The 25,900-nt window shown below is 38.2% G+C and overlaps 4 protein-coding genes and 3 non-coding genes across 8 annotated transcripts; 3 read left to right on the top strand and 4 right to left on the bottom strand.

Moving 5' to 3' along the window:
* The first annotated feature begins 99 nt into the window (after positions 1-99).
* LOC145894060 (uncharacterized) lies at positions 100-1,256 on the top strand. Its single transcript, XM_082982500.1, has 3 exons — positions 100-479; positions 616-727; positions 790-1,256. The coding sequence occupies exons 1-3, from the start codon at positions 357-359 to the stop codon at positions 975-977; spliced, it is 423 nt and encodes a 140-aa protein (XP_082838626.1). The 5' UTR covers positions 100-356; the 3' UTR covers positions 978-1,256.
* Positions 1,231-12,199, top strand: LOC145894058 (uncharacterized). 2 transcript variants are annotated; one of them, XM_082982498.1, is made up of 18 exons: positions 1,231-1,320; positions 1,398-1,490; positions 1,674-1,860; positions 1,980-2,047; positions 2,357-2,437; positions 2,546-2,623; positions 2,934-3,100; positions 3,771-3,874; positions 4,310-4,379; positions 4,439-4,502; positions 4,592-4,666; positions 4,986-5,075; positions 5,746-8,578; positions 8,973-9,073; positions 9,135-9,183; positions 9,640-11,290; positions 11,574-11,660; positions 11,937-12,199. In XM_082982498.1, exons 1-18 carry the CDS (start codon positions 1,284-1,286, stop codon positions 12,009-12,011), a joined length of 5,910 nt encoding a protein of 1,969 aa, XP_082838624.1. In that variant the 5' UTR covers positions 1,231-1,283; the 3' UTR covers positions 12,012-12,199. The 2 variants fall into 2 exon arrangements, with proteins under 2 accessions (XP_082838624.1, XP_082838623.1); XM_082982497.1 differs by having other exon boundaries at positions 4,574-4,666.
* A 40-nt stretch (positions 12,200-12,239) lies between these two features.
* On the bottom strand, positions 12,240-17,018 carry LOC145894059 (coiled-coil domain-containing protein 174-like). Its single transcript, XM_082982499.1, has 11 exons — positions 16,876-17,018; positions 16,711-16,822; positions 16,507-16,585; positions 16,089-16,149; positions 15,943-16,024; positions 15,257-15,362; positions 14,757-14,874; positions 14,300-14,442; positions 13,971-14,075; positions 13,589-13,703; positions 12,240-13,103 (listed from the first exon to the last, which is right to left on the bottom strand). The coding sequence occupies exons 1-11, from the start codon at positions 16,973-16,975 to the stop codon at positions 12,625-12,627; spliced, it is 1,500 nt and encodes a 499-aa protein (XP_082838625.1). The 5' UTR covers positions 16,976-17,018; the 3' UTR covers positions 12,240-12,624.
* A 245-nt stretch (positions 17,019-17,263) lies between these two features.
* On the top strand, positions 17,264-19,299 carry LOC145894866 (phosphatidylglycerophosphatase and protein-tyrosine phosphatase 1-like). The gene is made up of 3 exons (XM_082983531.1): positions 17,264-17,656; positions 18,012-18,134; positions 18,412-19,299. Exons 1-3 carry the CDS (start codon positions 17,354-17,356, stop codon positions 18,562-18,564), a joined length of 579 nt encoding a protein of 192 aa, XP_082839657.1. The 5' UTR covers positions 17,264-17,353; the 3' UTR covers positions 18,565-19,299.
* Positions 19,300-19,875: 576 nt separating this feature from the next.
* Positions 19,876-19,958, bottom strand: Trnal-uaa (transfer RNA leucine (anticodon UAA)). Its single transcript has one exon. It is a non-coding gene; the product is annotated as a tRNA-Leu (tRNA).
* An 812-nt stretch (positions 19,959-20,770) lies between these two features.
* Positions 20,771-20,853, bottom strand: Trnal-uaa (transfer RNA leucine (anticodon UAA)). Its single transcript has one exon. It is a non-coding gene; the product is annotated as a tRNA-Leu (tRNA).
* Positions 20,854-23,874: 3,021 nt separating this feature from the next.
* Trnaq-cug (transfer RNA glutamine (anticodon CUG)) lies at positions 23,875-23,946 on the bottom strand. The gene has a single exon. It is a non-coding gene; the product is annotated as a tRNA-Gln (tRNA).
* Between the last annotated feature and the right edge of the window lie 1,954 nt (positions 23,947-25,900).

Below are 25,900 nucleotides of genomic sequence, written 5' to 3'. Positions count from 1 at the left end.
AGCCAAACAAGATAGCGCCCTGTACGAGACTTGGGTGGTTCCCCGGTTTGTTTACATGTTTTTTTATTTGCCGCCCAATGAATCTGGATGAGAGGTAGGTTGGAAAAGCCGCGAAATTGCTTTTTCTATTTGGCTTCTTTTCATGATTGTTTGTTTGTTGTGTATTGTGTGCTGTATGTAGTAAGATATATTGTTACAGAAACTGTCCTGTTTTATTCCAATTCGCAGTTTTCAAAATGCGTTACGCCATTTCATTGTTTATTTGTATACGTGCATGTTAGCGTTGCATATTCATTACATACCGTATATACATTAATACTTAGGCCTATACTGTTCAGATTATCATATATTCTACAATGAGGAACAGTCCGCTTGTTGTAACTTTGCGAATTGTGTTTGGTTTGTATTTTATTATACAAGGCGTTGCGCAGACGGACTTTTTGGGAAAAGTTTATTTCCCGTTTCTGCACAATCATTTCGTAAGTATCGAACTGTTGCAGGATTTTACTCTTCTGTCTTTAGATTGTATCCAATCTATTGCATTTTAGTGAATGTGTCTTTGCATTGTCTTGCTGAGTGTGATGATACAAATAAAATAAACTGAATTGTATTTAGGAATCTCATTATGCTTCCGATTATGTGCACTCCATACCATGGAAGTCATTGGGAATTGACATGCCAGCTGACACTTTTCGCCAGGCTGTAGGATATGTTATTATTATTTCAGGTAATATTGCCTGCTAGTGTAATAACGTTTTTGAACATAACGTTCAACAAAATCTTTTACAGGGATTATTCTTATTGCTGGAGTTCCTCTAAAGTTAGCAACAGGGGTCATGGCAATTGTGGGTTTTTGGTCTGTATATGCCCATTTGCTCGCTGGTGACCCCACTTATTATGCAGTATGTGGTGGGATCATTGCACTTGCAATGGCCTGGATAACATTCATGCCAATGGAAAAGGAAAAAACTGAATAAAAACTAAAAATTGATTGTGTAATTTAGCACCTTCTATCTAAGCTTGCTCGTTGTATTTTGTATCTCTTTTGCTCTGAATGGTACAGGTTTTTATTTCGATCTTGTTATTGTGAATTGTTTTGTTTAATCGGGTCATTGCATTTGTTTACATCAATTCTGCATATCTTTGTAATTTTTTGTATATATCTTTCCAATCTAATAACCTCAGTTTGTTTTTAGTGTAAAATTTTTATTATGTGCATTGCCAAATTTTACCCAGTGTTTTTTTCCTCTTTCTAGTGTATAGTATATTTCTGTAATATAAACATGTTGTTACAATCTGACATAGCAAGGCTGGTCCTGGGTAAGACATTATGACAGTTATTTATCGTATATATATATCTATAACTAATTTTTTTGCAAATGCACTTTACTTTTCAGGCTATCTTGCTGAGCAAAACATGACAAACACCTTTAATTCTTTTCTAAATGAAAGCGCACACGTTGGTGCTCTGTACGAACTCTTTTCACAAGGTTTGTATTTTTTTCAGGAATTTTGTTTTGAGCGTTGATAAATCCTTTTGAGAATGTATTTCCATTTTTTTATTTTAAGACATCTAAACTAAAGTTTAAAAAAATTATTTTTCTTCTCTCTAAATGTTCTGTAAATCAGTAGGTGATGTACGTTGTTGTTGTTCATGCATGCATTTTTTTTAGGTCTTTCCTCTCCCTACTTACCGACACTCACCATGTTTGGTAAAACTCTGTGCATTATATTGGATGAATACAGCTGCATGAAAGATACTGAAAGTCAATACCTGCGTAGTCAAAAAGGTCAAATGGGCCCTGCACGGAAAGTCGCGCAGTTGTGGGAACAATTTGAACAAGCAGCAACTACCCTGAGGTATGTATCGAAATAAGTTATGTATCTTCATCACACAAATATTCCCCCCATCAAACTTGCACTCTAATATTTTTACGTTGAGTAATTCTGTGAATTTCAATCTTATTATTTTTATTCAGATCATTTCAAGTTGCCTCATCATTGGATTGTCACACGCACTTCAGACCATTTAATGGTACTTCACCAGGTATATATACAAAAAATGTTTTTATATGTTTTTATAAATTGTTAATTATGTATGTATAATTATATTGTACAAAATGTATAATTGTCTTTAAGCCATACTTTATGTCCTGAAATTCATATCTTATCTTTACCCAATGCCTTCCCTTTCATCAGTGTCATTTTTGTCCCAAAAGTTACTTGGTGTGATAAAATTACTGCCAGAAGAGCTGTATTGTATCTGGCAGCATCAGTGGTAATTTATCCCAAAGTCTGTTTATATTATGAATGGCGTAAATGCTATTTTTAAAAACAACCTATTGGCATCATGCAGAGAACAGTCATATGAAATGCTTAACACCTGCACAAGGATGGAACAAGCAAAAAAAAGTTGTCAGAAAAATAATGAAAATAGGTGGGTAAAAAGCTAATATTAGCTTATTTAGCTAAATAACAAAACCTGATGTGTTTAATTTCTTTTTCAAACATTTTTGTGTTAAAATTTAATTTTTTTTTTGTTTAGGAGCACCACAAATAGTTGAGGCAATCCAAAATACAGATGCACAAATCAAAACCTCAGTTGTTTCATCTGTTTTGCAAGGTAACGTCACACTACGTATGCATTTGTGAAAAGGATAATATGTTGTAAGCCTTACTATAAAAAGTTGTGATTTCATTCTTGATCTTTAAATATTTGCATGTCATCCAAAATTACTCACGAAGAGTGATTGACGATCAGCTTCAGTGTGTTCTCTTATTTTAAAATTTACAAAAATAATAATTTCACAATGTCATCGTTAATTTCTGAGTTTATTCAAATATAATATTACAGACAACTTATTTGCATGTCAGCATGTCCTTAGAAATAGATTTTTATGACAAATAAAGTAATTTTCCTTTTGTTGCAATAGATGCAGAGAGTGGTAATTTAAATCCCGCGTTCAGGCCCCAATCAACAACACTGCCCTCTGGTGCTGAACTTAACAGAAGAAAGAAAATGCGCAGTGCACCCAAAAGACTAAGTGATGTGGAAAGAAGAGACATGGAAAAACATCTTCAAGAGCCGATTGTCGAAGATGTAAGCAATCAGTTAGTGTTGGTAAGAAATGCATATTTGGATTGTGAGGACAGTGGCATTTTACTGGAATTTGTAGGTTATAGGTGGCAGTTGTAGGACTTTAAGAGTCTTGTCTTTTTGATAATGGCTTGGTTTCCAACAGCTGATCTTGTCTGAACCTGTGTTTAAATTTTCTTGTAAATGCTCCCCTCAGTACAACACAACTATTATTATTTATTGTTAGCTATCAAATTCCGAAAGATTAATTTTAATTATTTGCTTTGGTGCACAAATAACATCTTCTAATATTCCCAATAACACAAAAAAATTACCCAAAACAATATTTATATAGCAAAAATATGCATTTCGCTCCAGAAGAACTCCACTTATTGTGAAACTGGCTATTGCTGATAACAAAAAAAATAGTTAAAGAGTCTAGACAATAGCTTTAACTAATCTGTTCTTCTGCCACAATCAACGTATAGGCTTGGGCGAAATATCGGTGAATAAAAGTAGACGTTTAATTGTGCCAGAAGAACAGATTAATTGAAATTTGATATGCAACACTAAAGTAGCTTCAAGTTTAATCTTCTGTAGTTTACATTACTGGGAATCGATTAATAATCACAACACAGGAAATATGACAAGTCAATTATTGCTACTTAAATACCAACTTTTTGTTGTACACCAGCCTGCCTCTCAACTATTGCGAAACGTAACAAACAATGAGCCTGAAGCAATAGCTGTTGTTGGAGCCACAATCTTAAAGCAGATGAAGAAATGTTCCAATGCAAGGTCAGTTGGGTTTTAAAGGAGAATATACTCAATTTAGAAGCCAAAAAAATTAACAAAACTTTGATTACCCACCAAGAAGTGTTCATCACTAGCATAGAGCTAGTACTTTACATTATTGCATTGCAAGCTTTCATTTTTTCAATAGATTGACATTTTTCTACGTTTGTATTAAGTACTGTACTCAGATTATCATTTTCACAAAGTGCTGGAAAGTATGTACAATACACTATAAGCCTTGTAGTATAAGGCATCATTTTTATATATTCATTCCGATTGCAAACAGTTTGATTTTGTTTACAATGATGTCAATGCAGTGATGAGTCTATTAATTAACTTTAACATTACAAACTAAGCAAGGAATTCGCTGATCATACAAACCTTCGGGCTAAATAAAGTTCTAAGTTTTGTTTTAATATTTTATGTGTGTTTGTACAGCAAGTCGTCAGAAGTGATTATAAATCCAAGCTCTGGCGTGTCTAAGGAACAACAACCATCTTTCGATGTGGTGAGGTTTACATTAATATCTTTACTCATCAAAAAGTTTAATCATAATTTTACAAATAGAATGAAACTCGTTGCAATCAACAGTCGATTGCCAGCATGACTATAGACTCACTGCTTGGTTCAGGTAAACTGCATTTGTTTCCACTCTCATTTTAGTTATACAGTGTTTCACAAAAAAAATTTCATTACTTATAGGTGTATGTTTGCATTCAGATTTTTTAGGACCAGAAAACCCAGAGTTTATGAAAGATTTAGAAACGCTGTTAAGTCTCTCCTCTGGAATGGAAGGTAATGTCCGGGGCAGTAAACACTTTTTATATTATGTTGGAGTAGTATTAGAATACAAACACCAAGGTTCTTCTCGGATCTTGTGCTTGTATGATATATGTTATTGTATTCATTTGGTAATGGGACGTGTTAATAAAATTATTAAACCACATAAAGTCTCACATGAGATAAAAAATAATGATATCTTTTATTTTTATTACATTTTGCTTCATTGATTGTATGCAAGTGTTAATGTATGTTTTTAATGTTTTTTTTGTGCTGGTCGAATTTTCGTTGCAAATTAAGCCAAACTTTATGCAATCAATTCTCCGTTTAACAGAAAAATCTGGTGAGACCAATGCCATCCAACATACTGCAAACAAATCACCTGAACCTGCACCTCAACTACCTTCAACATCACAGTGTGAAGGTAACATTCTTGTTCCACTCAAGTCCCAGTAGACTTCTCAAGTCCCAGTAGACTTATTGTTGTCCTTGTTCGAAAATAGGATGCATAATAGCAGAACCGTGCAATGTTAAATCAGAGCTTGCTTTATAGCCTGATGGGCCTGTTTGGTTATCCTTAGTTCACGGATTATCCTTAGTTCTTTGCTGTGTGGACATTGGCGTAGAGCTTTGCATATTAACGGGGGTGTGGCGAGTACAAAATGCTAACTTCAGAACATCGTTTGCACGTTATATTATACAGGTTATAGCATCTTTCATGTAAACAAGTGTTTTGGCCCGTGATGTAAGTAATTGCCGATCGAAAAAAATCGAAAAAACGTGGTTTTAAATAAATGCCTTTGCGTCGAACTCGGTAGTCAATTACACAAACGATAACGTGATTTCGCTTGTGTTGCGTAATTGTAGATCGCGATTACCAGGCATACGAAACTGCGTGTTATAAAGTTGCAGGCATACGATACTGCAACTTTATGAGTGTAATTAGAGGTATGTGCCTTCATTTTTACTGCGTCTTGCGCGGCACCCCTGCATCCCCGTACTCTACGCCAGTGTGTGTGGATATTAACACTGAAAGTGTTTCTTGTCTCTGATAAGTAGTTGTTGCCAAACGTTTAATGATCGTTTGTTGTCAGAAAATGATGCTTCCATGGACCTCAATATCCAACCGAGTCCTTGTAACGAAACAGGAACTGCAAGAGAGTTGCCGTCCCCTCAACACAGCAGCCAACCTCCACCAGCGACGACAATCCAAGAAGTTGCTCCATCGCCTAAAGTTGAGTCTGACTCGGAAGGCATGGAAACCGTGCAGATGAGTTACACGCCCGATGAACAACGCGATGTTGCGACAAAAGTTAATGACGACCCTTTGCCTGCTCCGCCCCCTGAACCAATGCTTGTAACACACATCAGTACTGGGGTTGATGTTCCCATGCAAGCTAAGGTCGTTGATGAAAAAGCCCCAATTTCAATGGACCACGAAGTGTCTAGGAGTGACGAAGAAACGGCAAATGCAGTTAGGTCACTTTTAAACATCTCCAACGATAATGCCAATTCCTATGATGACGTCACCATGGATGATAATAATGATGTTGTTGTTGTTGTTTCACAACAAGAAGCACCTAAAAGTGTTTATAGTGAAACGGTTTTGTCTCATACAGCGGATACTGCTGAAGATAATCCAGCATTAGTCCCCGAGGACACAGGATCCAGTCAGGGAGCAGTGGGTGGTTTCTTTTATTTGGGACAAGATGCCACTGATAGGAATGAGAAGTCTGTTCCACAAAACACAGCAAAGAATTTCGGTTTACAAGAATGCCAAGTCAGTTTGTCCAAAAGCGAAATCGAAAAGTCGGGCTACCTGAGCTTGGGTGAAAGCCCCGCGAAAATCGAACAGGCAACCCCCACAAAATTTTACCCACGGGATGTGGTGACACCGGCTAAGAAGCAACTGGCTGATCTTCTTGATAGTCCTGCAAAGCACACCAGAAGTAGGAAGACCGTTTCCGAGTCTACGCAAAAGAACTTTGATTCAAACAATGGGGAGCGGCATTCGAGAAGCTCGGACAAAACAACAAACACTGATTCCAGACGCGTTTCTTTGTCTAAAAGCGCGGAAAAGACTTCCGCAGCTGGCAAAATGCCAAAGATCAAGATGAAGAGCGCGCGCAGTCGAAGTCGGGAACGCAAAGCGGAAAAATTATTGGCGGAAAAATCGAAAAAGCAATCTACCACGAAATCTAGAAAGAGTTTAGGTGGAATTGAACAAGGAGTTTCCAGAAATCCTTCTACAAACGTTCAAAAAACACCGCCGAAGTCCAAAAACAAAACACAACCTGAGGATCAGGTGGAATCCGACACTTCATCCCCGACACAAACTGTTTTGCAGGCAGTTTGTTTACAAAGCAAACCCACGCCAGTTAAAACTGACTCCACGACCGAAGAAAAAAAAGTGGAAGAACCGGAAAGTTTATTTCACGATGATGACGTAGATTTTCCCCAAAACGTTTACAGCAGCCCGAGGAAACTAACACTGAGGTACGGTTTGAGGGCGATTGAAAGCAGCAGCGACGAACTAACAAATAAAACATGTCCCAATGTACAAGAAAACACTGTGAGTGACCTTTTGACCCCAAAATCCGACCACAATGGTGTTTCGGCAGCAGCGCCCTCTGGCGAGAAGAATGAGGACACTGATTCGATTGTTCCAAAGTTGACAACGTCATCATCATCAGTTTGTTCCTCGTTACAAAGTTTGCAGCAAAATCAAGAAACCTTGCACACCAAAGATCCAACACTTGCTTCTAATCACACTATCTTGCCATCTGAGTGTAGCATTGCTAATAACTGCCAGATTCCCCCTCGGAAAGATGTTGAAGCAATGGTTACCTCGCGCGTTGTTGGTGATGATATTGAATCAACATCGGTTTGTCGGAACCCGAACACTATCATCTACACCAGCCCGACCACATACAACACGAATGTCTCGAAACCTAACACGGGAAAATTATTTACAAAAACGATTGCAGAAAACGGTGAATGTTCGAAGGATGAAGTCACTGCGATAACCGCGACATCAGCAGTTCCAACAAAACCCATTCCAACTCCAGCAGCCATTTCGTCGAAATCCCTTGATATATTTAATACCGGCGCCAAGCGATCCATCACCGTCTCCAAGCAGAATGTTATCAGACTGAACAAAGACGAAGAAAACCTTGACTTGCAAACGATCCTGGGTCGTTTGGTTGAACAAGCCAAGTCTTCCGACTCCCAGGTTTCAAAACCGAATGCAATCCCGCCCATAGTATCTTCAGCTGACGAACAGGTTCCCGATCAAGCGAAGGCAAAATTTCTGCCAGAAAGTATTTCCTCCCACAAAACTGCTGAGGCAAGCAAGGGAATTTCTGAAAGCCAAAGTCCAGTTGAAGATGGTACACTGCTTTCCAATCTCTGCCGACAGGAAGTTACGGGCGAAAGTCTCACGTTACTTTTAAACGAAACTTCCTTGACACAGGTAATATCGGCTGCCAAGGAACTGGAAGAAAATACCAAAAGCCCTTCTTCTAACAAAACCCACAGCCCTCCAGCCACGGCGTCCCCGCCAAAGCAACTCACGTTCAGCACCATTTCCCCGACTGCCGGTATTTTCTCTGTGTTCGGTGATGAGAACGCAGACCCTGTCCCGTGTTCAACTGAATCACAATCAAATTCGAGTTTGAAGCAGTGGTTGAATACAGAATGCACAAAACCTCAGCAGGCGCAGACCCTAAGTATTGCGAGTCAATCCGTTGTCTCGGCTTCGAACAGTTTGAAGAAGTTGCTCACCCCTGTGGGGGTCCAACTTGAACAAGAGCGCACTCCAGTGGCGATCGGTGCAAGGAGAAACCTGGACTTTGTGGCAGTTCAAGCTTCCCCTGTATTCACTCCTGCTCAGCAACACTACGAAGGCACGAAGAAGCCAAGATACCGGTATGAGCATATATGTGTTTTGTCAGTTATATGAGTAACTGTGCTTTGTTCTTGCCAACGTTTCAACCCAACGTTTCAAGTGATCACTAGGACTTACCTAGATCATTGCACAATCATCCAATCCAAGTGCAATAATCTTCGTCAGTCGTAGTAATCACTTTTTGCAAGATAGTGTCACGATTCCAAGGCCAATCAAAGTTGTCAGTGGTGATCTATGCTTTATATAAACAGTTCTATTTGTTCTTGCTTATGATGGATAAAATCTAATTTTTTCCAGAAAATTTTGTTTAAAGTGGTTATAATTGTGCTGCTCCGTGCCATGTACCGCATGTAGAAGTGCAAATATACAAAAATGCTTGATTTATTTGCTATAAATATTTTACATGTGTTTTAGAAAACTTTTGCCGAAATCCACCCCTTTTCCTGGTATGACCGGTTCAGGAATTGATGCCTTTGAAATTCGCCAGGACATCAGCAAGCCGAAGTTTCCTCAAGGTTGGTTGTTATTTACCACGTGTGTTGGTAAATATTTGTCAATTGTGTTTTTGTTCGCCAGGTGCTGTGAGAAGGTCTCTGGAAGTTCGAAAAACGCCAACAAAAATCGGGTAAAATTAAATAAGTTAATTTACTGATTGCACCGATCTTGACTAAAGACACCCAGGCATAAACAACATGGAGTAATTACAACGAAAAGTTAATGTCAAGGCTACAATGCCGCAGTGCACAAGCACGACCAATAACCTGACGTTTCAAACGCCCCCGCTGTGTTTGTTAATTACCATTTACCTTTTGATCTATTAAAATCACACAGGATCGTTCCACACTGCTTGTGCGACTATCTTTGTTTGCTTTTTTGGCATTTTAATGTTCATATTCCTCATAAATCTGAGGATAAAGAGACTGGCCCATATACTAACTGATGTTGGCATAAGTTCTTGCCGAAACGTTTTTGGTATGTTTCGTGTGAAACATTACAATGTTGACAATATATGGGCCGGTCTCTTTATCCAAAATATGTTCATAAGTTTTTACATAACTTATAGTTCGTATTCTCCCCTTAGAACTGGTGTTGAAACAGCGCCAACCACTGTTGAAAGGGCGTCGGCCTTCTATCCAGTTGTCAGCTCAGTTCCCCCTTCAACTCCACATCCCCCAACAAATAATGAACCGAAATCCAAACCAGTCGTTGCGCACGAACTCGCAAGCAACCCCGGCAGCGTACGCAAGTCTGCTCGCTTGAAAAAGCAGAGAGTTAAAGTGAATTACAAGGAGTCGGACATGGAAAAGGAGCAGAGTGCGCAGCTCTTCAACGCGAAAGTTCAAAACATTTCGAGAAACGAAACCAAGGAAGTTAAAGTTTCTAAATCTCCCAGCGTTGAATCGAAGAGTACTTCCCCCGAGTTGAGAATTCCTGAAAACAGGACGCCAACCTCCAAGGAGATATTTCCTCCCAAACTGGAGGCAATGAGTTCAACAACATCAGAAGTGAACAAAACACACATTCCCAACGTCGAGAGAAAACTGGCAAAGAACAAAAAGTCGAAAAAGAAAGAAAAACTGAAGGAGGGGATTTCAAGTCCGAAGAGGGAGGAGACCAACGTGGTCCTCCAGTACATCCACAAGGAGGAGGAGAAGCTCTCTTCACCCGAGGAGTCTCGCCTCATGATCCTTGAATCCTTCAGTGACGAGGAGCCCCAGAAGAAAGAAAAGAAGAAAAAGAGAAAGAAGGAAAAAAGGGAAAAGGCAAGAGGGAAAAAACGCAAAGCGACTCCGGATGATAAGGAGGAGAGAAGAGCGGCAAAGAAGCAGAGGAAACTGATAAAGAGCTTGAAAACTATGAGTGTTGTCGAGCTTACCGCAATCTTGAACCAGATTCACGGGAAATCGGATACAAATAAAATCGAACCTGACCCCACAAAGTCGAAATCTCCACCTTCGGATGCAACTCCACATAAAAACGAATTTGAAAATATTAAAGACAAAGATATGGCAAAGAATGACAACGCCCAGCAGATTAAAGAATCCACCTCATCCGAAAAGGACCTAAATGCGGCAAAAACCGAGTCAAAAAGCAACAAATTTTTATCTTCTGTTGACCAGACAACATCGAGACCTAAAAAATCGCTCAAGAATCCACAAACCAAAGATTTTCCTCAAAACTCAAAACGAAGTTTAGAAAAGTGTCGTTCTTTTTCGCTGGGCGACAATTCCACTCCATCTTGGACTGTGGTCCACAAAGACGCACCAGCTTATACCAAACCTCCAGATACCGCGACAGAAGTTCAAAACTCCACCACAGCCCTTTCGTCTCCGCCATATAAAAATCCCACCAATTCGCAAGACAGCATCCTCAGTCCCTGCAGCACCGAAGTCTCGCTGGCCACGTACGAGGGGAGCGTTTCCAGGCGTTTCAAAACCCACCGCAGTCAACACCGCAAGCAGAAACGTCGCATCAGCCTCACTCAAATCCCAATCTCACCTTCCAAACTCGGTGCTTCCCCCCTGCACCTGCGCACGCCCTCACCGGCAGTCACGTGCAGGGACAGCCCCAACACTGTGAACTTGGTCGCCGAGTCGTTGATCGAATTGTCCAAAAGCAGGGACGGAGTGCGTGACGGCACGGAAACCGGGGGAAACTCCCATAGGGTGGTGACGTCACGGGTGGATCAACACCTACAAGACGGAGTGAACGTGGAGGCACTGCCGAAACCGGTGAGTGAACGGTGTGGTGTTGTGCTGTATATGTTGAGGCTATTTCTGTAAGATTTTTTGTTTATTTGCCACCTTTCTGTTGTGATTCGTACAACCTGGTTGAACTAGTATTTAAATAATGTAAAATATCACTTTTTGACAATTTAGTCATCAGTTTTTGACATTTACTCGAAACCAAATCAAAAGTTTTGTGTGTGGTAGAAAGCGAAGGATGATTATTACATTTAAGGAATATTCGCATTAACACCGGGTAGTTTTACTAAAACTTCTTAACTCTGTACAGACGCCGAATGAAAATTCGAAATCACCTTCTCGAGGAGCTAGAGATGTCGCAACCCCAAATACCGACTGCAAAAAGAAAAAATCCAAAGTAAGTGGGCTGAGGTGGTGAAGTATGTTTTCTGTTGTCAACACATCGCAAAACAGACACATTAACGTATAAACCAGGGGTCGGTCTCGTACTAGTGTAGAAACTTGTTGAAAATGTTAAAAACTTTTTATGTGTTGTTGAGTGATTCTGGGAATCATTCCCATTCTGATGTAATAATCCTGACGATTTTAACCTCGTGTGTAATGCCAAGCTTGATTTTAACCTGGGAATAAATGTTTCCGTGATTGCGGTTTAATTTCTTATGAATATTTTTAGCACAAAAAGCGGAAAACTCTTTCTTTGGACAACCTGGATATCACCAAGTTCCTTTCGAAGATCAAATACGACTAGTTTATTTATTGCGTTACCTAGCCAACCAGCCCCAGACTTTCTTTCTGCCTTGTGTATCGGCTTCATCCGTATCATCTGTCGATTTTAACTGCTTTTCCCTCCATTTGTTTTAGCTTTCTGTTTTGGTGTATTTCTTTCATTCGTTGTTATCATGATCTACCTGCACTTGGATACACTTCAATTCAATATTCTTTTTGTTGATTTGTTTATTATTTTTAAGTCTGCACAGAATGGTTGAGAACCAAAGTACAACGGCCATTGGAAAATGGTGTGATTCAAAAAATCCAACCTAAAATACACTTTTTTCCAGGACTGCCATATAACGTCACTAATTCTAGGATTTGTCCTTACTTTAAGGCATTTTTCAGCTGTTGTAGCTACAACCGTCCTTTTTTTCAATTTGTTTTGGATTAAACAACGGTAAAAACGGACCATTTAGTCAGCCATTCTCGCAACCCGATTAAAAAACGTCATCATGTTGAAATTTTGTAGACAGCCTATCTATTTTGAAGTCGTTTAAAGTACACATAAAGTTTTTATTTTCTAACGAAAACTTTTATTCAAACCATTAAGTTTGACTTCAACGTGAACTCAAAAATTGCGACTGCACAATTCATTCAGAAAGAGCGGAACTTGGCGTTAGTAATTTTGTTTTGGGTTTCGTTTTCACGCTAATTGAAATCGGTTTGTCGGACGCCACAAACGGTTTTAAATCCGGTTCATTCTGTACGGGCGTCTCATCCACTTTAGCGTCTAATTTTTCCTTCGCAACGAAAACTTTCTGCTTCGAACTTTTGGCAACGTCCTTTTCCGTGTGCTTGGCGGTAATTTCGTCCAACAGTCGTTGAATTCTCGCGCTATCAACCGATTCAACACTCTCTGTTTTGGTATCATGCGAGGATACGTTCGTATGTGATTCGTCGTTTGGTTTCTGGTGCTTTGAAAAGGACGGAGCCGAATTGTTCGAACGTTTTGGGGCTTTTCGTCCGGAGAAATACGAAGATGGAGGGGCGAATTCGTCCAAACGTTCTTCTCGCGGATCTTGCCAGCTTTTTGGAACTTTCGGCGCCTCTGCAGGTTTCCATAAAGTTTCTGAGAAAACAACTTGCAATTTAAAAGCATGGTATTAGATTTAAATAATAGTTTGTGTTTCGGAATGTTTGTTACTGAATTTAAACGATTTAGGAACACAAATCAGGGATTTACTCATAATTCTAAGTATAAAGAGACTGGCCCATACTGTTATTAACATTATCATGTTTAAAAAACGTTTCATTAAAAACTTGTGCCATCATCAGTTTGAATGACGCAGTTGGTGTAGTTCCAACATTATAAGATGAACGATTTCATGCTTAATTAATTGTGTAATATTTAAATATTCAGCAATTCATCAGAAAAATTAAATCAACAAAAAAATATTGAGACATACATATTAGAAAAATACAACAAAAAAATGAAAATAAACAAAACCACAATAACTTGAACGAATCAATTATTTTAAATAGGATCTCCACTTCTTTTCTGCCACAAAACACGACTAAAAGATAACAAAGTGTCAAATGTGTAACAAAAAACACCTTTATCCTTGTCCCATTCCCTTAATTTATACGGCAGTGATGGTGAAGGAGGTTTAACTTCATTTTCTTCTTGTTTAGTTTTCTCTGGTTTTTCTTCTTCAACATCATCTTCTTCCTTCAAAATATGTTACCTTCCCTTAGCTTTTATAACATGGCGGCATTTGCACAAATAATCACTTTTTGCACAAATAATCACGCGAATTATTCATAAAAGCTCAATGTTGTAAAAGAAAATTATAGCAGCAACTTGGCATCTGTTATTATTACAAATCTTCTTGTGGCCAACATTTTTCCATCAATGCAAAAGCTTATTTAGGTACATTTTTTGCATGGCTGAAATAGACTGTGTGCCAACATATACCACACAAAAAAAGTTGTTCACCAATTTGACAGGCTCCAGAAGTGAGGCTGGAATGTCCTTGCCCTGGATTTGCAACTGCTTGATGCGACGTTGGCGAACTTTCTCCAACCGTGCAACAAGAGCTGTCTGCAAACATGTGTATTGTGTATTAAGGTCTATTTAAATTTTGCCCTTTTTTAATATGCCACAACATGCTAAAGTCAAACAAACGTATTAGTTACTTAGTTTTGAATTAAAGTTTTTATTTTTAGTGATATTTAAATAGAATTCCTGATGTACAAAAGAAATTATGGGACAAGGCAAAAAAATTATGAAAAAAAAAACAAGTTGTAATGACAGACATGACAAACCTTTTCTTTCTTCTGTTTGACTTTGTTAACTTGTTTCTGTTTCTCTGTGTCCTCCCTCAGCTTAGTGAGTCTCTTAATTTGTTCTTTCCTTTTCTCTTCTTCTTCAGAAAAGGCGTAGTAACCAACACCGAGCTCTCGATTTTCTACAAAAACAAGGAGTTTAATTCCCAACTATGTGTACATGATAAAAATCCATTGAAATCACATGAAATACCAGCAGTATGACTAGGAAGAAATCACTATGACAAAAAGAAGTGATAATGATTTGTGAAGCACCCGTTACCATTTTATTATAAACCTCTGGTTGTCGAGCTCCAATGAAAAGTTCTATCAAAATTCCACCAACCATAAACAAAAAAGGTTTGCTTTCTTAACAAAATCTTAAAATCCAAACATATCAGTAATCAGTATGTAAACTTTTATAATCGGATAACTTTTATTTCTTTTTATAACTAACCCCCAAAGCGGACATTTTCAAAATGGATTGGTCCAGATTCTACCTCCTGCTCTGCCTCCTGCTCCCATTCCTTCCTCTGTTCCTCTCTCCTCATGTCATCTGACATAAGATCCCTCTTCTTTTGGAGTCAAAAAAGCAAGAAAAGGAATTTTCATGAAACTAATCACAGCTTACTAGCGACGTATTTTCTTGGCCAGCTAAATGTTACTTGAGGTTGCAACATATAAATTTTATTATTCATATATAACATAAACTTTTGCAAACAGGTGATAATTTTTTACTTTTTGGTCTATACAATTTTAAAGCTATTTTCCTGTAACATGAATACTGAATCTATCAATATATTGTAGCAGGTTGTCTACAGTTACTATGACATCATCTGTGAAATGTGTTTCACTTTTTAATGTTAACAATGGAAACTGTCGCAAGCAATGAATGATTACTGTTTCCTTTATCTGATAAAAACAACTTTCACAAATAGTTATTTCAGTGAGTCTAACCTCTTTGGCTTGCACAGGTGCAAGTTTTTCATCCATTTTTTGAAATTTTGGCAGATCTTCTTTCAAACATGTTCTTGTGCGTCCGAGGGAATCAACATAATCAACCCTACAAGTTATTATTAACAATATTTAGTATTATTACCCTCTGTAGAAAGTAGCAAATGTCCCAAACCTAATGCCATTTACAAGGGTCACCTGTTAGATGTCAGCTATAAGTGTTTGTCAAAAATGGCAAGATTAAATAAATCTGATATGGACATGATGACAAATTGTTTAAGTCACAGAGCATACACATCTAAGAAGGAAGACAAATCACATATTTACTCATAATTCTGAGAATAAAAAGACTGGCCCATACTGTTGTTTACATTGTCATGTTTAAAAAACGTTTCATCAAAAACAGTTTGCATGACGTGGTTGGTGTAGCTCCATCATTATAAGGAGCTAACCTGACCGACGTCACAGATAAGGTTAGTCTGTTAATTCTCAGAATACACACCTAAGGTGTTGTATATTACTTTTGCAGCAAAGCCAAGGCCAGTTCCTGGCATATATGATCAAATCCCAGACAATATAAAGGGCCCCTGTTCTGTTTGCTGGGAAGATTGAAACCAATTACCAAAAAAAAATTTTGTTTAATTTTGCAAAATATATTGTTTTGCTGGGATGTGAAAAAAACTATTTACCATTGTTCCTTGGCATCATTGATACTCTTTTTTACTTCAGCTGTCACATTAACGTTAACCTCTGGTTTTGAAGTAGAATCCCCTGTTCACAATATGTTAAATTATTTTTGTGGATGATTTTGTTACAACAACCAATAAATTCATACCGGCTTCACGCTTTGCTCTCCATGAATCAATGGCTTTCTGCTCAAAGTCAACCAGAAAAATCTATCAGAAAATGCGAACACACAAAGAGCTTTTCACTATGCATTTGAGCTTTAAAAGTGACTAAAACTAACAAAAATAAGGACAATAAAAGGTTTTTATTTCAGTGGCAGAAAATCAGTGTCTATGCGATCATTCAATTTTAAATATTAACATACAAATCAACCACACTGACACTGATTGCCTGCCAGTCTTGGTGAGTAATGTTGGGTAAGTGACAAGTGAACCATAGTTCACCACCACCAAACAGATCAGACTGATTCCTGTAGTTTTACGACATTTTTCTTTACTCAATATGTATTGAAAACAGAATGAATATTGTGGTAAATGTGACAAGTGAAGATGCATGGCAGTATTTACCTGTGATGTTTCTTCATCAGGAATTACATTTCCAGATGTCATTTTATCGTACATTTTGGCCTTTGCTTGCAAAATGGACCTGCAAAAGACACATTGGATTTAAAAAGTAAGTTTTAACATGGTATCTTCAACATTTTCCAAATAAAAGTTGCAAATAGCGTTACAAAAAAACAACCTCAGTAATTGAACTATTTTTCTACTTACTGAACTTTAGACAGTTTGTCAACTTCCTCTTCATCCATTTCCTGGTCTTTTTCGTTTCTTTTTTCCACCCCACTGTTTTTCTTGTTCCATGGCAGTGGTTTCTTTGTGGGACCTAATTTGTTTCATTTTAGAGAGCAATTAAATTGCACAAAATAAATATTTTACCTATTTTTTCATGAGAGGATAAGTAAGTTTTATCAGTTTTTGCCTTCTCTTTTTCAAACTCCTGCTTCTTTTTCAACAATTCTGCCTTCAGGTTTAACATCTTGATTCCTTAAGACTCACAAGACAAACAAAAATGTGCATTCCAGTTTTTGTCCCAGGAATCGCAACAAGTCAAGCGTGTAGTAGGGGATTTTAGAAAAACTCCCTTGGGATACAGCGCGACATAAAGTTAGCGACATGTTGATATTCACGCAAAGGTTGTCAGTTGCACGGATTTATAATTAATTACCGAACTGTTCAAAGTTTCTATCTGACTCTTGTAAACTAGAGTGATAAGTTGCTCTTTTATTAAGTCTAATGTGGCATTGTTGTACAAGTATATTGCAGCCAAAACTCAATCAATAGTGACATTTTTATAGCCATTTTCTGTGGCCCTCTGTTTGTTTGTTACAAGCTTGGATCAAAAGTGTTTAAGGTCATGACGCTGTGGCAGACATTTTCAAAAGTCTCATTTTATCCAACTCTTGCTTACAACCTGCTGCTGGAAAAAATCACAAGCAGAGAATGGTATTCAAGAATAGATGAGACTGTATTGCTGGGAGCTTTGCCGTTTAAATCGATGACAAAGCAATTAGTTCAGAATGAGGATGTGAGAGGTGTTGTTTCTTTAAACGAAGATTTTGAGCTTGAAAATTTGGTCAATACTGAAGGCGAATGGAACTCCTGGGGTGTTCAATTGCTGAGGTTGAGAACACAGGATTTTGTCGCATCTCCATCACAAGTATAATTCATATTGTTTCCTCTGTCCTGCTTGGTTAAGACCATCATGCACTATCTGCTGTATATATTGCTTAAGCATGTAGCCTTGCAAAAAATGATAACTTATCTGATAAGTAGTGGCCTTTGTAAAACATGTGGCATATTGTATGTTTTATTGTAGGCCCTATATCTTTTCTATTATTGAATTAATAATGATTATTATATTGTTAATATTGAAGAACACTGTGCACTATCTGCTGTACATAATGCTTATGCATGTATTTGCAAAAAAATGCCAAGTTATCTAATAAGTAGTGGCATCTGTATAGCATGTAGCATATCGTATGTTGTATTGTATCTCCCTTTTTATTGAGCAGACCCACCTTCGAAGGGGAGTTGATTTTATCCTGGAACACAGGGAAAAATGTGAAAGTGTGTATGTTCACTGCAAGGCTGGAAGAACTCGAAGCACAACACTGGTTGCTTGTTACCTAATGACGGTACTTTTCTATTTTTTAGAGTGAATAAGCATGTACTTGACTATTTTAAACAAGGCTGTGTGCAGATACTCATTCATGCAAATTGTAAAGTCAGTGGAATGTAACAAGGGTAGTGACATATACAACAAATACAACTGCTTAGTGCAAAGGCAGATGTTAAAATTTTAATTAAATAGACATTTTATCGCCGACCATCTGCGCAGTAGGTGTCCAGTTTTAGTTAAAAGTACGCAAAATCATTAGTAACACCAATGACCAATGTAATGTTGTGTTTTAGGCATATGACTGCACACCTACTGAAGCCATTCGAATGATACATGCAAAGAGACACCATGTGTGGCTAAGGGATACTCAACTCACATCCATTGAGTGCTTCTACAAGGAAAACATCAAGGGGCAGTTACCGAAATATCCACCGAGTTCCGTCTGACCTTATATCTCCAGTTTGTGCCCCAAGGCTTTAACTTACTATAGAGTTTCCTTATGCAATTGCTTTAAGCTTGCTTGTGTACGGAGGAAGATAATGCTCCATGTTGATAGTGAACAACATCAGGGAGTATTTTATTGTATTTCGGAAAATGTTTTGATGTTTTAAGGCAAAGCTATTGTCTGGGACACTGTGATTGTATTTTGACTGTGAGTCTGCTGGTAAATTGTTAAGTTAACCCAATGCCGTGTTTAATGAAAGTTATAATTCTGCTAATATTTAATATTTTGCCATAATTTGGGGCTTGGCTGATCTAATATTCACATATACCCCAATAATTGTTATCTTTTTTAATTTATCACCGCATTTTAACTTTTGACACAAAGAAACGCTGGGTGTGACTTTAAAAACTTGTTTTAAGTTTAGTGCTGGTCCCAGAAAATGGCGGGGCCGATCAAAGTAGGGAATGCGGGGGCGATATTCACCGTAAAAAGACAATTTAAATAATCATAATTTAGTGCAAGCAAAGCCCTGGTCTGCTCCTGGTTTCGTTTATTTGTCAAAACCAACGCGATCTAAAACCATATTTTTGAAAAAAAATAGCAAGGTCTGCAAAAGTGCTATATCTATTCGCAAATACACAGGAGTATAATTAATACATTCTTGTTTTATCGCAAGTTCCATGTGTTCAATTGCGTTGTTTCAAACGAAGTTATCAGTTTCGTCAATAAACATATCAACGCCTGGAAGGTGAGTAAAACTCGTTGATTTAAGGCAGTTTCTCCCAACCTGCAGGGTTCGCTGACCCACGGGAGACCCGTGGACGAACAACTAGAACATCAAAATTCACGTCGGTTATATTATGTCAAAATACCAGAAACGTTAATTTGGTGCTAAAACCTGTCAGTCTTGGTATGTAAGACAAATATATTTCGCTTTTTTGTAACAAGCATCCTCAGTGTCAATAAAAATTTTCCGCCATTTTCTCGAAAAGATTGCATTCCAATCTTTCACAGTTGTTTATTTCAAGAATATAAGCCTTCAAATTGGTACGTCTTAAACTTCAGGTAAATTTTACATGAGGGTCCCAGACTTGAAGATTTTATGGAAGTGTTCTACAAACAGGTTGGCAAGCAGGGCACTAAACTATATTTTGAAAAATTGTTGTGAAATGAGTACCAAGTTGATCAATCGGCACTGATAGATGGTTGGGTAATTCCATTTTATTTCCTTCTTTCATAATGCAGGTGTTTTCGCGAAATAAGGTAGCAAAAATAAGCTGACAGTAGAAAAGAGCACTGTGGCGATTATACTTACTGGGTGTGGGGTTCGAACCCACGCGGACAATCGTCCATTGGAACTTAAGTCCAACGCCTGAACCACTCGGCCAACCCAGTTGCACGCATCGGCCCTAACTTGTTTTTTGTGTTCCGGAGATAAGCAAAAAAAACACCAAGTTCTTCCATTGATTTTGATTTAAACCGCTTGTCACTACAATAGTGCCATGCAATTGGGGTTTATGTTTGCCTTTGCAGTAGTTAAATTGTCATGGACTGCTGCAGAAAACTGGTTGTTGAATCTGCTCAGTTGGTATAAAGCATTTTGGGCCTGCTTAGCACAGGGTCGTGAGTTCAAACCTCACCGGAAGCTTGATTTTTTAAATCTCGCTCCGATTTGTCAGGAAGAAGTGGCTGATCCAGCTAGGCTGCCATGCCTGGGCTGCGAAGCCGCTAAACCTAATGATCTCGATACGATTGCTGTGATCGCCAAGTAATAAGGACCTGTGCAGTGGGCCTATGCTGCCATGATGATTTTTTGAACCATGACAACAAATAATGCAATCTTACCAAATGAGAGTGTGCAGCAGTTAAATTCAACAAGTAATGTTTTATGCAATGGCATGATTGGCAGGATAGCCCCACTGCACAGGTCCTTACTTGGCGATCACAGCAATCGTATCGAGATCACTAGGTTTAGCGGCTTCGCAGCCCAGGCATTGCAGCCTAGCTGGATCGGCCACTTCTTCTTGACAAATAGAAGCGAGATTTAAAAATTGCCATCATGGTTCAGAAAGGACCAATGTGTTGAACTCTTGTGTTTGCTAATTCTATACGTTTACGTTTATATAGGAAACCGCGATGCCTTTGCTCCCTGTACACTAAATAAGGTAGCAAAATTATGTTGAAAGTAGAGATAACGAGCAATCACTTACTGGGTGTGGGGTTCGAACCCACGCGGACAATCGTCCATTGGAACTTAAGTCCAACGCCTTAACCACTCGGCCAACCCAGTTACATATATCGGATTAAAATTTTTGTCTTGCCGAGGTAAGCAAAAAAAAAACACCTAGTTTTGCCATAGATTTTCTAACTGATTTTAGCCGCTTATCGCTGCAATTAATCCATACATATGGTGTATGCCTGTCTTCGCAGTAGTTAAGTTGTCATAGCACTGCTGCAGGAAAATAATCTTTGTCTTTTGTAAGAAAGCGCAACTGTGAGCAACTAAAGACAATTTGTTAATTGTTAATTGAATTTAACTGATGCACACGCTAATACGGTAAGATAATATTATTTATTGTGTCGTGGAATTATTTGTTGGTAAATAACGTGTAACTTAATTTTAACAGTGATAAAAAACGTTTATTGGAGAAGTCTGACTGACTGTGTGGTCCCATCATGGTTCAGAAAGGACCTGTATTGTTGAAGTCTTGTGTTTGCTAATTCTGTACGCTTGTTTACGCTTGTTGAAATAAAAACCGCAATGCTTTACTCCCTGTACACGAACCCTGGGACACAACGCAACGTTCTGTGTATAGTCAATACTGATGCGGTCTAGTTAAAATTGTCGTTCGTGAGTACATAATATGTTTTTCCCCATTAAAACAGCCATATTTAGTTTAGTTTGCTGTGATAACTCCCTCGAATATTAAAACGCGCGTTTGTCAGAACAGTGAATTATTTGAAAGAAACATGCTCATATCGTTTTAATGACTTCTCTGTATTAGGGGTTCATTTATGCGTTTTACAGTCCAAGTCGCCATTTCTTTGTGGTATATGACCTCACAGCCGTCCATTAATGCGACACAGATAGTCGAATAATGTCATTGTTTATGTGCTTTGTTTTAAGGGCTTATGTGTTTTTTTTTATGTTTGGCCATTTTTTTACGGTAACAGAAAAGAAAAGCTTGGTCAAATTATGTTTTTGAAAGCAAAGTATAAGCATGTTTCGTATCTATTTCTTGTCTTGTCCTTTTCGCGCCGCATTTATTGACAATTAGAAACTTACTAAACAAAAAATCTTCTAAAAAAGCACAGTTGTTTTCTTTATTTTATGATTGCAGGCTATGTTGCCCTTAATTGAAGTATCCAAATTATTTTTGAATTGATGGATCCAAGTCGTCTTTGACAAATTTTGGCATCCAAACGCTTAGTCGTGTGCTTCCTTTTAGACCAAAGATTTGTATAGTGATTTCAATAGACGACACTATAAGAAACATGGCTCGTAACTTACTCATCGGGATTGGTGTAGACTCTGATTTCGCTGCAAGCCGACTAAAATGTCGTCAAAGAACATTCAACGTTAAGCAGGCTTTTGTGACCCGATGTATCTTAGTTTGTTTCGCGAACCAACACAAAAAATAATTGCACTCAAATTAATTTGCTTTTTCATAGTTTTAACTAATGATGCTGACAAGAGAACAAGAAGTCCTACGTTTGGTAGCCAGCAAAACGTTAATCAGGTGTGGAATAAGTTAAAAGGTCATATGTGAATAAGGTTAAGCCTACTTAAGCATGTAGGACATTGAAAAGTTACCTAACAAGAAAAAAATGCCGCTTGAAACATTGCTGAGAAAGAAAAAGCGAAATTCAAGATGAACAGTAGAAAATTTTTTTTAAATTACAAGATTCGTAGGCTCATGAATATCGCTGTTTGCTTTGAAACTGAGGAATTTCTATCGCCAAGCTCCCCCATACTAATAAAATCACACATAAACCTTGCACAGGATTTTTTTCACTTTCGATGGCTATGATGTCATGGCGGCCAGCAACAGCGAACTGAGTAAAAAATTAATGATGCTTCCAAAATACTCAACACTGGGTTGTGCTGTTGCGCCAATAAACATTTTTCAGTGTCATCGTCCAAGGGTCTTTAAATCTCAACGCTGAGGTTTCCATTTTGTCAGCATTTGAACAACGAAAAGGCAAAACTATGCCTTTGCCCTGATATATTTGGGAGGGAGGCCGGGGATACAGAAGTATCAGTTTATACAGGTCATAATTGGGTATTGTTTAAACCCAAACGCTTTTTGACTCCAACACACGTCAACAGGAAGTTTAGAAGAAACTAATAATAAGGCCAATAAATCAAGTACAGTAATTGTTGGTTGATTGTGTATTCAACTACCCACTTTTGGTTGGGCCAATGATATCTTTGACTAACGTTTAGCAATACGACGATATTTTTGTGATTTTTATGTTGTCACGTGGTCGAGGATACTTCGGACGTCATAGCAAAAAATGGCGGGAAGACAATACGTGCTTTAAGAAAAATTGCAAAAAATAGAATAAACACAAGCTGGGTGAAATGGTCAAATATTGGTAGAAAAAGATTTCCAAAGTTTGAAATTCATTTGTCCACCCTCAAATCCATAATACCCATGCTGTCGTGAAAATGGGCGTATTACACAAATTAAGTGTTGAAATATCTTGTAAATCATGTAGGGACACAACGGCAATCCCATGGCAAATGGCCACCTAACGATTCCGGCACAAAGCTTGAATGATATTTCATGGGCTAATATTGCCCCGAAGCTGTGATGCGCGGACTTTAATTTCGGTTGTTTGTGATGCAAACATAAAAACGTCTGTTAAAATTTACTGTCTGCGAGCAATTCCCAGTCATGTCCGATGTTACCAGGGTACCGGGGTGACTTACAACATTGATGAATTTTTTATATGCGTGGAATGCATTTTGGTATGTGATATTTAAAACTCGTTTTGGGTTTAAGTTCACAATTTATCCCGCTAACTCGTAAACATATATATATATAATATTCAGGTGAGGTAAACCATATTAATGCAGGCGTGTCAATGAATATTCCCCATAATTTTCCTGATATCTAATGGGCACAACAAAAGATATGAATCTACCCGTATATGTTCATAAACTCCGTCAAAAGGATTTAATCATTGTTAAAAGTAAGTATGTATAAGGCAGCAAAAACATCTTGTCTTCAACGGTAAAATTGTAAAACACCACGGAGGTAACGTAAACACTTACTGCCATGAAATATGTCGACAGACAAAAGGCAGGTCCCGCCGAGATTTGAACTCGGATCGCAGGATTCAGAGTCCTGAGTGCTAACCGTTACACCACGGGACCGACGCACGATACTGTGATGAAAGAAGTACATAACCTAATGTAAGTTGACGCCATGTTGACAAAGCTTTTGTACCATAATGTTAAATGAAGCGTGACGTCGATGGTTGGTTACGGTTGGAAGAAGGCAGCAGTTGTTTCGGTAGTTGAGCAGAGCTCAAGCAGTTTCCTTGTTGTTCAGACTAAACCAGGACAGGATGCCAAGGAAAAGGGCCAAAACTTTGCGCGTAGTATATAAACAAGACACTGGTTACTTGCTGTGAGACATTTGTCGAACGGACACGAGGCAATGAAACGGTTTAAAAGTTCGTGCCTTGAGGCAATGTATCTATTTCCAGATGCTCGTTGCCATGTCGGCCGTACAGTAACTTTCGCTTGGTTTCGTGTAGCGTGTCAAACTATATAAGCGACTTGCGTTGTGTGCTGTAGCTAAAAGACTGTAGTAGCGAAACAGCAAACAGCTTGTCTACAGTTACATCTAGGTGCTGTGGCGAGACTACAGTTCCTGTTTTATGTGATATTTCTGCTTCAAGAGACTCTTGCGCAGACAAGAGGTGCTTGAATGTTGAATCAAACGTTAAACAGGCAAAGCTGTCACTTGCGGTAAGCAAAAATACCACAAAAATTGTGCTTTTTAGGCAGTTACGTTCAAGCAGTTGTGCTTGCAAAACTTGGTGGCTTTAAACAAAGATTGGCTAATGATCAGTAATGCGTTAAACCAAATCTACTTTTTGGAGAATTTTTGACTTCGAGGCTGTCCAAAAAAAGCTTTTCGGAAAGTACCCTGGTGATATTAGTATAAACTTGGTTCTGTCAAGCATGACGAGCAAGTTCCTCTTCACCTTTTTCTGTGTGCTGTAATGCGTGTATGGTGCTCAAATAGCCAGACTATTTGGATAAAAACTTCAGTTTTTTCCTCAACTGTTAATGATTAATTCCTACTCAAGCTGAGGGAATACATACTTGCTTTGCAAAAGCGAACGCATGATGTATGTTTTGTCTGTGGCTAAGTTGGCACTCTAAAAAACGTACCTAACCAAACACAGGAAGGCAGCTAAACTTGTATGTGGCGTTTAATGAGGGTTTAATGTTTCAGCGCAGTGGTTGAGAAGCACAAGCATGCTTGTTGTTGTCTGTAATTGTGAAGTTTAATCGACAAAGACTCGACACTGTCTTTAGTCAGAACATCAGCCTTGTGAATTTTGTTAGTACTTAGGGGCAAACAAAAGTTTGTTACAAATGTGATTGTGATACATTTAAATCCTGTGCCAAAATCTCGTTCTGAATAAAACGGAAACAAAATGTTGTATCTTTAATTTCATTCAGTCCATAACATAGTCGTTTGTGTATGTAAGACAGGACGTAAAATCTACAGTTTTGCTTATTTCAATGTTATCGGGAAATAACGAAACGAACAGAATCGATATTTCGGTGAGGTGTTCCCTTAACAATTGCCATGCTTACCCAAAACCCGGTGTGCCAGGGTATAGGTTTGTATTTGTTAATCATTTATATTACACTGCTGCTAGATAACAACGGCTGCGCCATATGTACCCGCGTTTTACACTGCTATAGTAAGTACATCAAGGGTGTTCCTTAATGGTCGCTTGATAAGGCAATGATATCATTATACTATCCACAACAATTTTAGAAGATAAGAATTTAATTGCTTGAAGCAAAAAAAATTCAAAATTGAAGTCAGCATCAAGTGTGTTTGCCATTTGCTTGCTTGCCTGCTTTGTTGCAAAAGTTTTTTTTATGGAAAGATGGCACGATTAACATTAAAATATTTGTAAAAGCGTTAAACGTGTCAATTGGATGACATCATTGTTTGTGGAGTGTTGCAATGAAAATAATGTCATGGGTAACGCCGAATCCCAATCGTAGCATATTCTATGTTTTTTGAACACTTAAATTTACGTTTTATTGATTTTGGGTCGATTATTACCTAATGTGC

This window comes from Ascidia mentula, chromosome 3, assembly GCF_947561715.1.
Source record: "Ascidia mentula chromosome 3, kaAscMent1.1, whole genome shotgun sequence".
Lineage (NCBI taxonomy): Eukaryota > Metazoa > Chordata > Ascidiacea > Phlebobranchia > Ascidiidae > Ascidia > Ascidia mentula.
Note: the sequence above shows the minus strand (reverse complement) of the source record. Positions and strands in the feature narration are given on the sequence as shown.